Source organism: Pleurodeles waltl, chromosome 3_1 (genome assembly GCF_031143425.1).
Source record: "Pleurodeles waltl isolate 20211129_DDA chromosome 3_1, aPleWal1.hap1.20221129, whole genome shotgun sequence".
NCBI classification, from domain to species: Eukaryota; Metazoa; Chordata; class Amphibia; order Caudata; family Salamandridae; genus Pleurodeles; species Pleurodeles waltl.
Genome location: NC_090440.1, coordinates 760950430 through 760966993, shown reverse-complemented (window position 1 = coordinate 760966993; position 16564 = coordinate 760950430). Strand labels below are relative to the sequence as shown.

Below are 16564 nucleotides of genomic sequence, written 5' to 3'. Positions count from 1 at the left end.
GAAAGCTTGGCAGCCCTGAACTGTAAACAAAGGATATGACCCCCCCCCCAATTGACACCCCAATGTGCGGGAGAAAACTCCCATTACTGAAGAGGCTTTTTTTCTCAATAACAAATTTCTTCTTTGGGAACTTCTTTTTTTTTTTAATAAAAACCTTTTTTGAGTGGATATATTAAACCTGGTGCCTGCTGAGCAAAGCTTAAATGTCTTCAGCACATATACAACAATGGTGGGTCCACTGAAGGCATAGAGAACCCTGCCTAGTGGGGATCTCCTTGGGGGGAAGACAAGCTTCCACCAGAGCAGAGGTGTCCTTCCCTTTGCTGACATGACAGTTCAGAGTCTGCTCACTAAACACTGAGCCCCTAATTACACTACAGATGACATGGTTTTGACTCACATCTCAAATATTTTGTGCGTCTTTCAAACTGACTGAACAGATATGTTGAGTGTACTAAATGAAAAGCAACACCAAATAGCTTTCTTAGTAAGTAAAGCTCTATGTAGAAAACAGAATATCGCAGAAGGTAGTTTTACTCTGGTTTACCCACATGTGAATTAACACTGCATTACAAGTGGCACAGTCAAATACATCAATATGTTTTACAGAACGTGCTAAACAACTTGTAATTCAGTTCTTAGCAAACTGCCAAAAGAATAGGTGAGAAAGTGAAATCAGCAAGAAAAGGGCCTGAAGGGAGGGTAGCTAGCTAGCAGCAAAAGGATCAGCTTTGCTGGAAAGTTCACATAATCAACCGGACCCAGTTTCAAATGTTGATAAGTATCATAAGTAAAGCCTAAGTCACATGGGCATTTCGCCCTGGGACAAAGGGTTATGAAATGACAGTGGGATCCATTCAGTAGTGGGAATACTGGCACTTACTTTATTATTAGAGTTGCATTCTGGTGTGTCTCAAGGCAGGTGAGGTGCTATTGGAGTAGGCAGCAAAATATAATCACAAATGAGGAGCTGTATAATATAGCTTCTAGCCTTACCTTTTCTTCATTTGCAGCTAATAAAGATTCCATTCCTATTTTTAATCGTTGAACTTCTTGATCTAAAACAGTTGAAAAATACTGAAAAGTTAACAAAACTGAATAACAGACATTAACACGAATTACACTACAGAAAAAAGGTTTTGAAATGATAATTAAATAGAAATGGGCTAAATGAAGAATTCAAAGATGCATCTACAGAATTTAAAGAGGAGAATCTATTAATGGTTTGGAATTTGTCTTAGCTAAGTATTTTAAAGATATACAGTAACTGATATTAAGTAAATGTTCTTCCATAGAATGTATGAATAAAAAAACGCTGCAGTCATAGTTGTTAGTAAAATCTAAACTGATACATGTTAATGTTAGTGGGAAGCCTTAATAACCACTCCCAATGTTAAAATGCACTTCAAAAGGGATTCCCCTGTCACCAAGCAAATGAGGAAAAGTGTAAGCAATAAAAGCTTCCATGATATTGTCAATGAAATCGGTGGTGATACGTGCGGTCACCAGTGATGATAATGATTGTCATTTCTGATTAAATAGTTATTTAAATGATGCTACAGCTTGCTATACATATCCTCATAGACGGTAACTGAAAGCGGAAAGGTAAAAGCGGAGGTAATATTTTCAATAAGCCAACGATATGGATATATCTAACAATAAGATCCTGGTGCAAAGATGTTAAACCAAGCGAGCCATTTTCTAATTGTGAGGCAAGCGAAATGGCCCAAAAAAGTATATATCACTAATATGTTATTGTAGAATCCAATGACTGGAGTGACTTTGGAGGAGATTAAGCCATTCAAAACCGTTAATGTAGTAGGCCAAAGACAGACTGCAAACAACGTTCTACAAAATGGGGTCCAAAAAAGCTATGGCCATAAGACAGAGAGCAGTCTGTCTCAAGGAGAAATTAAGATACAGTAGCAAGCTGAGAAAAAAAAAAAAGAACAAGCATTTGTGAAGAATCATTTTTAGATATGAATGTGATGAGTTGCGCTATACATGACCATCTACAACATTGAAATAGGCTATGTACTGCATGTTGTTCAAATCATTGTAAGGTTAGATACACACCTACAGTCACTTCAGGCACACACAGAAAATTATACAATACACTGACACGCACTAGAGACATTTTTCGAGCGCTGATTCTATAATCTGATGCACATAAATGGCCACACATATTGTATATAGTTACAAAAGCACACAAATTAAGATATATAAATGTGTGTGATGATCAGCATATCTTGTGTGCCCCAATAGCCCACAATCCCTGGAAGTTAAAACGAGCAGACGGTTATGCATAAGCCATCAGATAGGTTTCAAAGTTCTGCAATTAACAATAGCCAGAGCAATAAAACACATACTTTTAGAAGGCTATCAACAAAACACTTTTGCTTTTTTGTAAAGCTGGATGACACATTTAGATATGAAATCATGGTAGTAATTTGCATTTTCTGTATAGCAAGCAATGACGTATCACAGGTACAGTGTTAAGAAGCAGTCAAATGGGCCACTTGTTATTGTTGTGGAAAAGCTGATTAGCAAAATTTGTGTGTGAACAGACACAGAAGAATAATGTCAACAAAATCATAGGGCTTACGTTTTTCTTTTAGCCTTTTCTTAAACACTTCCTCTATGCCGTGGGTAAATGAAGAAAGTAAAATAAAGTATGCAGAAAAACACATTAGATAATCTTCAATTAAAATAGGCATGCCATTATATGACATTTTTTTAATGTACTAGGCTTTTATACAAATGCAGTCACATCAAAACAGAAAGATTTAAAAAGATAAAGGAATTGGAGGACTTAAGCAGGTGAGTAATCAGTTAAATATTTTAGTTCGTTCAAGTAACTTTGCTCTGTACAACTAATCTAAGCATTTTAGCTCTCTATCATTTCAACGGAAACACTGTCTGGGTTTCTGAAGTAATGATTACATAAACTGCAAACATTCTAAGGCAATCACTAAGCATGCAATATCCTACTAGTTTTGTAAATATCTTCTCGATTAAATGTACCATTAATATTATGCAGGTCGTACCAATAGTGTTTTATACTTTTCATTCCTTACAATTGGAACACGGTTCAGTGTGGCACCTTCTGACAAACTCAGCATGCTTCTAAAAAGTCATGTGGATTTCAGGGGAAAAACAGACATAGCAGGAAAAAGGGCAAAACATGTATCTAGAGTAAGTTCCCTCAGCTTTATGATTACTGAATTAAAGGAAAAGTTTAAAGTGAATCAAAGAAATATTATTGAACTTCAAAATTACTTTTGTTGTTCAGAGGATGACCATGCATTTCAATACTCTGCCTTAATAGCATGGGACAGGCCCATCTTGATTTTGACAACAACTCCTCACAAAAAATAGACGCCTTGTGGTGCCAGACTGAGTATTCCAATGATACCACTTTAAAAAATTAACCCTCAATCCAAAATATTGGGAATATATATTGTACTTCTGCTGAAGGAGTTTTGATTAGAATTCTGCTGCCATATTGTCAAAATTTACTTCATAAGGAGGTCATAGTTAAATTTAATTTGAATATAAGCACTACATGAAAGCTTGAAGAAAGCCATCACAGCTGGTGTAGATTACTAGTTGTTTAATATTTAAAAAATATTTTGCAGTAACATATTAGATTTTAATTTATAGATTCAAATGTAAGTAATGGAAATGTTATTTACCTTCGGTAACGTCTTATCTAGTAGAGACAATATCTAGTTTCAGATTCCTTACCTTAGAATTTTCCCAGAGGTCTGTCTGGATCTGGAGATTTTCTTTTGAGCAGACCCATCCCACCCACGCCATCACCCTGAACCAGGTGACCCAGGGTTCCTGATGCAACACCCCACCCCTGAGAGCTTGGCTATCCAAGCCTCCACCTCCCAGGGCACGATCCCTTCTGCACCCCCGGATAGGGAATCCAAGAGGCACTTGGGAAGAAGATGTTTTCTTCCAACAGCCTGACATTGCAGTCTGTAAACAAAGCATGCCTTTTGGGCCGTTATTCCCACACCCAGTGGGATACTGTTACGTAAGTGCTGTCACAGGTCCCAGAGAAGGCCCAGGCTGTACTTTCCCAAGCAGTTGCTGATGTGAGAGATGCAGCAAAGTTCATCATCCGAAGTGGATTGGACACGACCGTCTCACTGGGCATAGCAGTTGCTTAGCCGGTGGCCTTGAGGAGCCATGCCTGTTTGAGGGTGTCTGTCTTTTCGGGGGTTGTCCAAGGTAATCTTGTGGACATGCCCTTTGATGGCACCCATCTCTTCAGAGAGAAAGCAGACTCGGCGCTCGAGTGATTCAAGGATTCTTGTGCTACGGCCAGGTCCTTGGGCCTCGCAGTGGCCTCTCGACGGCCTCAGGCTCCTTTTTGCCTCTTTTGTGGCTACGGAAGGGGTGCCCAGCCACGTCCATTTCCCTCCAGCCACCGTGCCACGCATGCTGTCCAGCCTCTGCATGACCGAGGAAGTGGGATCCACTGTCCTTGTGGATAAGAGAACCATCGGTCTGGCCGGTCTCGTCCCAGGCTGTCGTCTTCCACCTTCAGAGAACGGCGGGCCTCCTGCATTTGCAGGGGTCACTCTAATGGTGCCAAAGTCACACCTGACTCCCACTTAGATGCTCCCTTTCATCGGAGCTGTTCTGAACACAATGCAGTTTCAGGCTTATCCTCCTGAACGACGAGTCCAGAATATTCAGACTATGATACCAATGTTTCAGTCTCTATCTTGGATTTCAGTGAGAATGACGCTGAGGCTGATGGTCTCCTGCATCCTGCTGGTGACTTATGCCAGATGGAAGGTGCAGGCTCTGTAGTGGGACCTGAAGTTCCAGTGGCCGCAGCATCAGGGAAGTCTCTCCGACATGGTTTACATCAGGGAATGATCTGCACAAGATTTGTAGTAGTGGCTAATGAGATTCCTCCCCCTTCCCCAACCAAATCTGACAGTAGTGACAGATGCATTACTCCTTGGATGGGGCGGGCACCTGGGGGAGGCAGAGATCAGAGGCATCTGGTCTCCGGCGGAGTCCGGACTCCCCATCAACCTTTTGGAGCTCCGGCGATCAGACTAGCATTGAAAGCATTTCTTCCCTCTCTCAAACTGGAAGGTAGTGCAGGTGTTCACGGACCACACCACAGTCATGTGGTACTGCCTCAAGCAGGGCGTGGCTGGAACAACAGGGCATCTCCCTGGTGGTTCAATACCTGGCGGGCTCTCTGAATGCCAGAGCGGACAGACTCAGCAAGCTATGCTTAAATAATCACAAATGGTGTCTCCATCTGAAGGTGCCGCAAGGTCTCTTTCAGCAGTGGGGAGAGACTTGGTTAAATCTGTTCACCACCGCAGAGAATGAGCAATGCCAAGGCAGAAATAGCTCGGCAACGCTTTTCCTTTCAAGTGGAACTCAGGCCTCCTGTACGCCTTTCCGCCCCATACCACTTAAGCCCGGAGTTCTCAAGAAGATCAAGAAAGACCGGGTCCAAGTAATCCTTGTGGCTCAGACTGGGCACAAAGAGTCAGGTATCCTGAGCTACTGAGCATGGCCATCGGTCCTCCTCCCACTTCGGGAGCATCTTCTGTCGCAGCAGAAGGGGAGGGTTCTCCACCCGAACCGGTCCAGTCTCCACCTTCTTGCATGGAGTTTGAGTGAAGGCAATTGACAGCTTTTGACCTTCTACCAGAAGTCTGTAATGTAATCTTTTCAGCCAGGCGTCCCTCTACCAAAACGGTATATGCCTGCCGTTGGAAGAAATTTGTGGCAGAGTGCATTGACAAGGCTCTGCTATGAGCACTCTCAAAGGTTATCTGTCTGTGGTTTCAGCTTTTTTGAAGCTGCCAGCATCAACTAACCATGATTAAGTCTCCAATTGTAAATAGGTTCCTCGGAGGCCCTAATCATATGTTTCCTCCATCTCCATTCATTGTGCCCCAAAGGGATTTGAATTTAATTTTGACATTTCTGATGTGTGCTTTAACCCCCCTCAGCAATTGTCCTCTCAGACTTCTCACTTGGAAGACAGCCTTTCTGGTGGCCATTACATCTGCCTGCAGGGAGAGTGAGCTGCAGGCACTGTCATCTAAGCAGCCCTACCTTTCCATCTATCCTGACCAAGTGGTGCTTTGCACTAGGGTCTTCTTTCTGCCAAAAGCAGCTTTGCCCTTCCATGTAGGCCAAGCCATCACCTTGCCTACTTTTTACGCACCTCTACATCCTTCTAAGAAAAAGAAGAGACTCCACCGCCTGGACCGAAAAAGAGCACTGGCATTGTACCTTGATCGTACCAAAGAGTTCAGCGTGGATGATCAACTCTTTGTTGGTTATGTGGATGCGAAGAAAGGTCGGGCAGTGCATAAGAGAAACATCTCCAGATGAGTCATACTCTGCATTAAAATGTGCTACGCACTAGCTAAGAAGCAACCCCCTGAGGGCTTGCATGCTCAATATACCAAAGCTAAAGTTACAACCACTGCATGAGCACGCGAAGTTCCAGTCCTTGACATCTGTCAGGCGGCAACATGGGCATCTCTTCACATGTTTGCCAAGCACTACATGCCGGAGAGTCAGGTCCATAGGGATGGGCACTTTGTCTCTTTGGTCCTGCAGGACTTTCTAGTATGGTCTTAATTTGCAGACCCAACTCCGAGGATGGTATCTATTCTAAGGTAAGGAATCTGCAAATAGATGTCTCTATCAGATAGACTTATCTGCCTCATCTGGTAGAGACAATATTTAGTTGCAGATTCCTTACTGACCACCCATCTTCCCCGCTCTGGAAACTGATTTCCAGGGACAGGGACTCCCTTTCAGGGTCCTAGTTTTGATGCACCAGTGGTCAGTGTTCTTCATGGTTTTGCACTTCTGGCACGGAAAGTCCTGAAAAGAAACCTAAGTCAGTGCGTAGGGGTGGCACTTATATAGGACCTGCAGTGTCATATCTGGCACAAACAATGCAGATAGACGTGAACCCGATCAACGCCACCTAACATCACGCAAGGGTACTGTTCAAGACAAATCTCCGGATCCAGACTGACGCCTGGGGAAATTCTAAGGTAAGAAATCTGCAACTGGACGTCTCTATCAGATAAGAAAATTTCAACCAATCACATACTTAGAGCTTTGTCAGGACAAACCCCACTACTTTGGGTGGGGTCCCAAAACGCATTGTTCCCATGCAATTTTCCCAAAGGATTTTGAAAATGACTACAGCCTGAACTACTGAATGTAATTATACCAAATTTAGCAGAAAGTTAGCTATTAGTCCAGAAAGAGCCCTTTTTGTGACTTGATGTAAATCCATTCAGTAGTTTTGGAAATATTAAAGGAAAAAGAAATCTAGATATCTAGGTATGCAGGTCCACCTCGGATCCCGGAGAAAAGCAAGGCCCTGACTGGCTGGTCGCAACCTAGAGGGAAAGTTGCAGCCGCCATTTTCTTTCTCGCATCAGGCTAGGGGGAGGAAAAAACTACTAAAAACTGACATAAGGGGTCAGGATACAGATATCCTGACCCTATAGGAGATGGCAGAAATTGGCATTTTTTTTTTCTTTGGCTGATCTGCAGATCCTCTGCGGCACTGAGCAAGACCCCTGTGTAAACTCACAAAGGATGAACAGATCCAAAAAACAAGGGAAAAAAACCCACCAACACACCGAAACCTGCTGTGCACGGCATGAGGTTGGGTGAATGCAGGGGGGTTGACCACAAGGCTTGACCCTGGGGCCAACCCTTGCTGCACATGGCTGTATTGATGTGTGGTAACTAGGTATTACTTTAAGTAAAAAAAAAACATACAAATTCACTGAAAGAAACAAAGGTTACAGGGACATCATAGTTAGGTTATCGTTTTACCCATACAAAACCATAGAAAGTTTTTGTTCTAATTTTAGTTATCCTTATCTGAGGAAACTATAACTTGTGCCGTTAAGTAACTTTAGGCCACGAGTTATAGTTTCTTACCATGAGTATAAATATAACTGCTGAATTTCTATGGCATTTTCCATAGACTTTTTTTTATGACAGGCTACAGTAAAAACTGCTGAAGAGAATTATACCAAACTTGGCAGGAAGCTAGATCTTAAATCTGCAGACTGTGCTTTTTGTGATTTGGCGTAAATCTGTTCAGTAGTTTTTGAGAAATTAAGGTTAAAAAATAATTGTATATTTTGGCAGTTGGGTTGGCATGAGTGTCAGAGACTCTTGAGGGAGGCCCAATTTAAAAATAAAGCGTTCTGATAGGCACAGAGAGCTTGTGCCATCTCGATCCTGCAGGAGTCAGACTCCCAGCAAGAGTGAGTGCTCTGACCAGCTGCCAGCAACACAAGAAAAATTTTGCTGACAGCCATTACAAGACTCTGGAGCTTAGTCCTGTGTCCTGAAGTACTAAAAAAAAAAAAAAAAAAAGCCAAAAAATCCCATGATCCTGCAAGAATCTTGGCCACATTTATTTATTATAATCCCCGGGGAGCATACCCCGGGAGCTGTGTTTATAAAAGGGAGGGGGACCATATGCCCCCTCCCTATAAAAATTGTGTCAGGCCCAGCAGGATGGAGTGTCAGGGAGGGGGCCACGTGTCTGCCTACCCCTGCAAATGTCGCCAGTCCCTGGTACCAAAATCGGTTCAGGGAGGGAGGCCACGTGCCCCCTACCATAAAAACTGCAGCCATCCCCTGGGACGAAAGATTGAGTCGCGATCAATAGGGCGCTGCCCCTTTTTGAGGTGTGATAATAGCGTGAATATGTGGAATTCTGCAGTGGAAACTGTTTTGACCAGAAATGGACAGGTCTCCGATGAGAAATGCTCAATCCTGGAAGAGGTTAAAAGCATCAAGAGATCAAAGTTTACTTATACATTGTTGTCACACACACTATCACAGTTGTAACAAGATGTACTAGAAGTACTTCTTTCAAGTCAGGTGGGGCCACAACTATCAACCTTGATTATTGTGTAACTTTTTGTGATAATATATTGTTTTGTGCTTTTGGTTCAAAAATTCTTAATTGCTCATCTTACATTTTGATACTGTCAACAATGGGTTGCTAACATCCAAAGAAGTCAAAATCACCGTTCTCCGCCTCCTTTGACAAATCTGGGGGTCACACAAATGAATGTTGGTACAACTTTTATGATAATTTAGATCCCTGATTATGTAACCGGAAGGAGGAATAGGAAACACTTTTAAAGGTAATTAAATAAGTTCACTAGAGGCCAAAATGAGATAAACCTGGAGCAAACTTTTATAGTCTCAGGCTTCTCAGTCTTCGAACTACAAAAATCTACAAATTAATTTGTCAAATAAAGGAGCCTGTGGTGATATCATGAGTTGTTGAAAAGGTGGTGGTTTATGTAAACGAGCTAAACCCATCATTCTGTTATGATACAATACATTCAACATGTTATTGTGTTTACTAGCAAATCTACATATTGGTACATCATTACTGGAATAGGTTTCCAGGTCATCGTCCAAAATTGGCAATGATGCAGGCGATTAGAACATTTACAGGGGGTGGCTAGTCAGTCTCCTCCTTAGCAAAAACAAAGGATCAAAGGAGGAAGCCTCTAGTGTCAAGTCGGACAGGGGTGTCCTGATTACAGGCTCTGAATGGCCCAGACATGTATTGTACAATAAGACGGCCTCTGGCAATGCTTGCTTCTGGCTGACAATCTAAAATGATACACTGTGCTTATTTTACCCTTCAAACCCTCAATAAAATCTATCAGACAAAATCAAATGAATGTCTTGGTACTACCATCAGGGAGGGACAGACTTTCTTTATATGATTTGGGTATGCTCAGTGACTAGGGAATATTGAGAGAAAGTATTGGACACCATGTCCTGGGTTCCAGGGGGTGCAGGTCGACTGCTCGTTAGAGCACTATACACTGGGATTGCATCCTGGATGTAATCCAAGTTCAGATTTAAGTTTGTATTCCTGGTATCAGTACTCTCTAAACATAGAATAATGAGCAAATTGATACATCCGCAGGATGACTCTCTGTAAATATTGTTCACGGATGCGTCAGAATGGTCATTAGCTGAAGAACTCCGAATGAAGATGGTGCCCACTAATGAACGACCACATGAGGATCTCCTAAATTGATAAGGTGCATGTGCTTTTTGTAATAGGCCTTCATGTGCCACATGCATCTCAATCTTCACAAAATTAATACCATATAAATTAGTGGGTGGCCAGATGTGTGAGTAATTGGAAAAGGAATTGATTATATGCAAGCCTGGGAAATGTGTCTCTTTGTTTTAAAAGTGGCTGATGGGCTTTAGAGATATTAATGCATGTTTTCACATTTGTCATGTGAAAAAGCTATAATAAAATGTGTCTAAATGTTGGATATACTACAAGTAATTATTTAAAACTTGGGATGAATACTCATTTAGTCATTACTGCATTCTGATTTTACATGTTATTCAATCAAAGGGGTTGATCAGGCAAAACCTTCCCACTAATAATTTTGATTAAAAAAAACCTGTAAGAGGTTTCCTAACTACCTGAAGAGTTATGAGGTTGTGCAACTGCCCTCAAAGGAAGACATAAGCAAGCTTGCAACTCTGGAAATCACTGAGCAGAAAGGTATCAGGTGGGTGGAAAAAGTGCTTGCTTGGGCTTTTATCCCACTTCTACAGGCAGCTAAGGATTATATTAAGTAACCGTCTTCAAAAAGGTATTTTGCCTCGTGAAATTAAAAATACTATTCACCCAGGCATACTAGGTGGAAATGTTAGGAACCACCTTATAAAATGGAACAGGGTCTATGGCCCCAGTTTTACTGCAATGTGTTTTGGAGGTCTGGATTGTCTCTCTTTTTTGGTCACTGTACTTCCCTGGTTCAATCAAAGTAGAAAATATAAAGTAGCTAAGTATCTTTAACTCATTTATGACCATGCTGAATGTGGTGCACTGTGTAGAGGACTTCAGAAACACCTATTTGTGCTGCATTCCATATGCCAACTACACTGTACAGCAGTAGTGGCTGTGTGTTCATTGCAGCCTTAGATATCCACCGAGTAAGTGGCAGACCACAGTTCCTTCAAGTAAAAAAGGTCTTCCTCCTTGCAAATCTGCCACTACATGTCCTCCACGTGGCAAGCACAGGCTCTAGACCACCCAGTGTGCTATACATGCCCCACAAACTTCAACTGGGCGTACATATCAGACTCTTGACAGGTGAGAAATTTCTCAGTCAAATAAATATTTCCTATTGGTTTATGAATGTCCTTGGAAGAAATTACTTACTGAATGTATTTAAGACATCACACTCTTTGCTCAATACAAAGCAATAATGTGTACTATAATTCAAAATTGGCTTAGAAGTGTTTAAGTTTAAAGTCTCACAATGTTGGCGTCTGAAATCAACAATGTACTCTTTTTGGCTACGTTCACTACAGAGTTATCGGTGCTCAGACTTTATCTGATATCTGGCTGTGCTATTTGAAAGCAGATAATTGGTGCATAGACCTAAAGAGTTATCTTTGTAACTGTATATCAATATTCCATTCTTACTGCTTGTCTGCAGCATTCACCTGAAGACAAGTGCTCAGCATTTCAAAGACTGATGTGCAAGGCCTATGCAAAATATTCACATACATAATGTAGTTGAGCATGTGAAGTAAAGTGAATGTAATAGAGCCTAGAATACCGAAATTACACTACATATGATAAATACTGCGTGTGTACCTTGTATGTGTTTTTTTTGTTTACTTCTTAAACCACTTTTCCCCCTACGTTCGAGCTGCAGCTTACTCCACACTTCATTCTAAACTTTACACGTTAACAATAATGACTTGCATGACATAACAGAGTCGCACTCATCAAAACTGTAAAGAAAACATTAATATACATAGAAATCTGTTGGATAGTTCTAAAAGAAAAAGTAGAAAACACTGGGCTGACGACTCTTGATGCCACATATTCATTTTGAAAAAGGAAAGTGCACTTTTTGAAGCAGCGCTGATTGAGTGATTTGAAATGAAAATAATAGAAGCGGTCAATATGGAGGGAGGAATTGGAACAGAACGTTTCTGAACAAAAAGACAAATGAAAGATGTAGGAGTAAATTGAAAAGGGAATTGTCATAATTGAAATGCCATCTACTTTAAAGATGATCACTTTACAGACACTGCTTATTACTGCGTAATATTTTCAACCCAAACTTACATTATTTCATGCCTTTATATGACTAACTGAGGTACTCATTATTCATTAATTTAACAAACCTTCGACAGCTGAAGCAAGGTGTATCAGTGCTTTCTTTATTTAATTGACCAATGTTGACGAATTGAGAAATATATTCTTTTTTACACACATGCACAATTCTCAGAATTATTGTTAATTTAGCTTTAAGACTTATTACCTCTTTCAGCATTTTCAAATTGCGCCGAAGCACTGCTTGAAATCTGGCCATGCAAGCGTTCAATTTCTGCATCCTTTAAGGCGAGTTGCTCCTGCAGCTGTGCAATTTCTGCCTGCAAAACACAAGCGATATTATCACCCAAATACTACAAACAAGATTGGTAGAACGTTTCTTGGAAATATATGATTCATGGACAATTTGATTAAACACCAGTACAATGAAGAAAGGGTCAACGGATGGACCTTTTTGCAAAACAATAAAAACAGCAAGCGCACAATATCTTGAAGAATCATGTCGCATTATTATGAGAATATTCTTCGTAAACGGGACATAAGCAAAAAACACTAGAACCCATCCTGTAAGCCACAGCATTTATATTCTCAAATATTATTTTGTTACTTAACATGCAACATTTTCAATACACCCGCATTCACATCCCTTTGCTTTAGTTCCTTACATAAACCATTATAATGTAGTCCACCTTTACATCATTACAACCATCTCTTGTTTCTTTCTTGAGTATATTTGATTCGGCTGATGTCCATTTCTTCAAATCTTTAACCCACGGATCAAATGGCAGGCTTCTCATGTTCTTCCACAGTGTCCATTCATAGTCAATATCTATGCTGTCCCAGTTTACCTATGTTTTGCTTTTCCTCCATCCTATTATGTTTAGGATTATGTTTAGCATTGTAGGCAATGCTTTACATGGGCAGGTAGCGTCCAGTACGGAGTACCTGCACTTTTCGGCATTGATGTATTTTTAGTGGGTAGAGTACCAGTACTTCTCATTAGCAAACATCATTCGCATTTCAAACGAGATCTTAGGATACCAAATTGGGTTTGGCTTTGAATAAGCCTTGTATCTTGGTTGCTGCTTTTAGAATGTTTACCCGTATTTTTTAGTTCTGTTATTGGGGTTTGATATTCTCATCAAAACACTTTGTTTATACTGGTCCTTATTGGACAGAGCGCCCACATTACTTAGCTTATTTAATTCTGCCATTATTGCTTATGTTGACTGGAAAACAAGCTAAGGTTTTCCACGTTTGCAACACTGAGGTTGATTTTCTTTTTTAGATTACCTGACTCCTTAAACACTTACACACTTCTCTACTAGTGAGATAATATCTTGTCCTTTTCAGGTAGCCTCAAAGGGTCACTTAGACTCTAGTGAGTTCCCACCAGCCACCTCAGCAAAGGCTACTGCCTTTTCTCCTCTGGCAGAATTCTGCTCCCTCTAGTGAGATACCCGGCTAATTCCTAGGAGGCTCATTGCATTCTGTGCATCTGCAGTGTTGGGCTTACAAAGAATGAAGATCAGGTTATCAAGCTGGTATCAGGTTTTTTCTAAAAACAAATTCCTAAAGCTCAGATTTGTTGCTGAACACAAAATGTCTTGATGCACAGTAAATTTTATTCCAGTATCTAGCAGTAATTTCTTTTATTTCCTGTTCAATACAACCAGACTAACTGGCAGCCATGAATAGGAAAAATGTAAGCCAGATGGACCGCCTTACGTTTTGTGATCGACAGCACTGTGGTGGATGTTCATTCCATCAAAGGTTTCCAATTGCAGAGAAGTGCTAGGAAACTGGAACTCTGTCTACTTCTAAACGAGGCAGGTGAACTGAGGTTTGGAGATGCAAGAGCTCTGTCAATGTTTAGTCATGCTCCTAGTCACCCAAACTGCGAATGAACCACATAGTGCAAGGCTAATGCTATCAGAAAATAGCTCTGTTGTTGGTCAGTACCTCTAAGACTGGTAAGCCTATGTACCACTAATTGCCTACAAAGTAAAGGAATATCTGATGGATAAATGTGATGAACTGGTGAGAGAGAGAGGGAAAGGAGAAAGGAGGCTACACAAACTGTAGCACATAAAAGGACTTAAATAAGAAAGATAGATCAGGAAAATCATTATTGAGCTCTTTACACTATATTCAACATTACTGGAGATTATCTTAAATGAGAAGGAAACTAATCCGATAATGCTTGAAGGCTATGCCTCAATAATGGAAAATGTAAATGAAGCACTAACGCTAACAGCTCCTGGATTAAATTATAATAGCCACCCTGCATGGAATTATGCGTCGAGAATGACTGTTAAAAAAAGGAGGCTAAAAGAAATGAGGTGGTAGAAAACAGATTGGAGGAAAGCAAAAAAAACTAAAATGAGAGCAAAGTCATCTATTAGCGCAGAGAAAAGGGATTGAAGACCAAAATTGAGAAAATATGTGGGTAACTATGCATAGTAAAGACCCGGGAAACTTATGAGGGCTCATATCGAAAGAGCTGGCTAAACAAGAGGTGTGGCCAACAGAGATACACTATGGTATGCAAGGACTACTACTTTGCACTATTATCTGAAGGAGATCATGAACATACAGATGCCTGTGGATCTAGTGATTAGTATTTTGACTCTAAAGGTGATGGAACTCTTCAGGCTAAACCTTCAGAGCAATATCTAGACAAAACAGTGAAGGCAATAGGAACCCAACTGCATTCCTTTGGAGTTAATGAAAAGTATTCCTGGGGTATGGGCTCAATTAGTTCATTTCTCTAAAATTCTAAATTACTGTGTACTAAGCATGTGAAAAAAGCTGAAATTGCTATCACCCATTTCCATTTCCAAGCTCTTTATGGGAGGGTCTTAGTATAGGTAGAAAATGAAGAATTCTGGCTCTCCAGTAGCATGTATTCGGGCTAAATACACAAAGGAACAATCACTGAACCTTTCTTTGCAAATACCTAGAAGAAGTACATGCTAACTGTGAAAAGGCTTTGACTTTTATTGGAGTCCAAGCAGTGTGTAAATGCTGACTGCAAAGAAATTCTGTGGTATACACTAAATGAAATGTAGATCAAGAAATGTCTGTTCAAATGTGATGCTAAGCTCGAGCACTCAAGCGCTCTGGCCTGTTGTAATCTATCTGTGGGCTCTTAACCACACCCACCGCACACCCATAACTATCACATGTTCGTGGGCCTTCCCTGTCACGTGACCTAGTACTAAATTTACATACACATAATTCTGTGTCACTTTTGAGTCCTCCTGTTGTTTCTTTTTGTGGCAACAAGTGTTTTATCAATGTACCGGATAACAACAATTATTATAAATTGGTTGTATTTTAAAGGGTTTTCTAAGATGAACTTAGTAAACTAAATCACCCTGACAGTCTGTGGAAAGGTGTTTCCTGGCGCCACCGACGGCGGCAATGTAACGCATACTCTGGTTTCTCTTCAAACCAAATAAATCTTTCGCCTTTTACAAAAGATTTCCATGGAGACGAACAAGAGTTTCACTCAATTTTTGAAAGTCCTGCCAAGCGCAGGGTTACTCTTATATAGTAAACAAAAGTATTACTATTTAGTAGACAGACTGATTATCTGCTGGTTTCTCGAGTGCAACAACATTCTTTTGTAATCTGTTGATGCGCTTTTGAGGAGTGATTCTTACTGTGACCTTTGGGAAGTGATTCTTACTGTGGCGCTTTTGGGGAGTGATTCTTACAGTGATGCTTTTGGGGAGTGATTCTTATTGTGAGGCGGTTAACCTATAGCCCTGTTACATGATATTTAAGAAGGACGTATGTATCTAATCAGGGTTTTATTTCTGGATCGGCTCTTGCTTCTACTTTTTCATTGATTATTGAGATTTTATTCAAATCCCCTCTGTGAATTAATTGTAAAGATGTGTTAAAGTATACATTTACAAACATATGTAGGAAAGTACCATCTTGCCTGGCATGTTACCCCCATTTTTCACTGTATATATGTTGTTTTAGTTGTATGTGTCACTGGGACCCTGTCACCCAGGGCCCCAGTGCTCATAAGTGTGCCTGAATGTGTTACCTGTGTAGTGACTAACTGTCTCACTGAGGCTCTGCTAATCAGAACCTCAGTGGTTATGCTCTCTCATTTCTTTCAAATTGTCACTAACAGGCTAGTGACCAATTTTACCAATTTACATTGGCTTACTGGAACACCCTTATAATTCCCTAGTATATGGTACTGAGGTACCCAGGGTATTGGGTTTCCAGGAGATCCCTATGGGCTGCAGCATTTCTTTTGCCACCCATAGGGAGCTCTGACAATTCTTACACAGGCCTGCCACTGCAGCCTGAGTGAAATAACGTTCACGTTATTTCACAGCCATTTTACACTGCACTTAAGTAACT

General features: G+C 40.8%; 1 protein-coding gene and 1 non-coding gene across 11 annotated transcripts in view; one reads left to right on the top strand and one right to left on the bottom strand.

The window, feature by feature from the left end:
* The window catches only part of PPFIBP2 (PPFIA binding protein 2), a 1142047-nt gene that overhangs the window by 220419 nt on the left and 905064 nt on the right, over positions 1–16564 (bottom strand). For 9 of the 10 annotated variants that reach the window (XM_069223551.1, XM_069223543.1, XM_069223546.1 and 6 more), the window contains 3 exons: positions 12384–12495; positions 2606–2638; positions 997–1058 (listed from right to left, as the gene is read on the bottom strand). In XM_069223551.1, the coding sequence (XP_069079652.1) occupies positions 997–1058; positions 2606–2638; positions 12384–12495 (207 nt within the window). The remainder of the gene's footprint in view (positions 1–996; positions 1059–2605; positions 2639–12383; positions 12496–16564) is intronic. The other variant, XM_069223547.1, reaches the window with a different exon arrangement.
* On the top strand, positions 15611–15722 carry LOC138286224 (U5 spliceosomal RNA). The gene has a single exon (XR_011201889.1). It is a non-coding gene; the product is annotated as a U5 spliceosomal RNA (small nuclear RNA).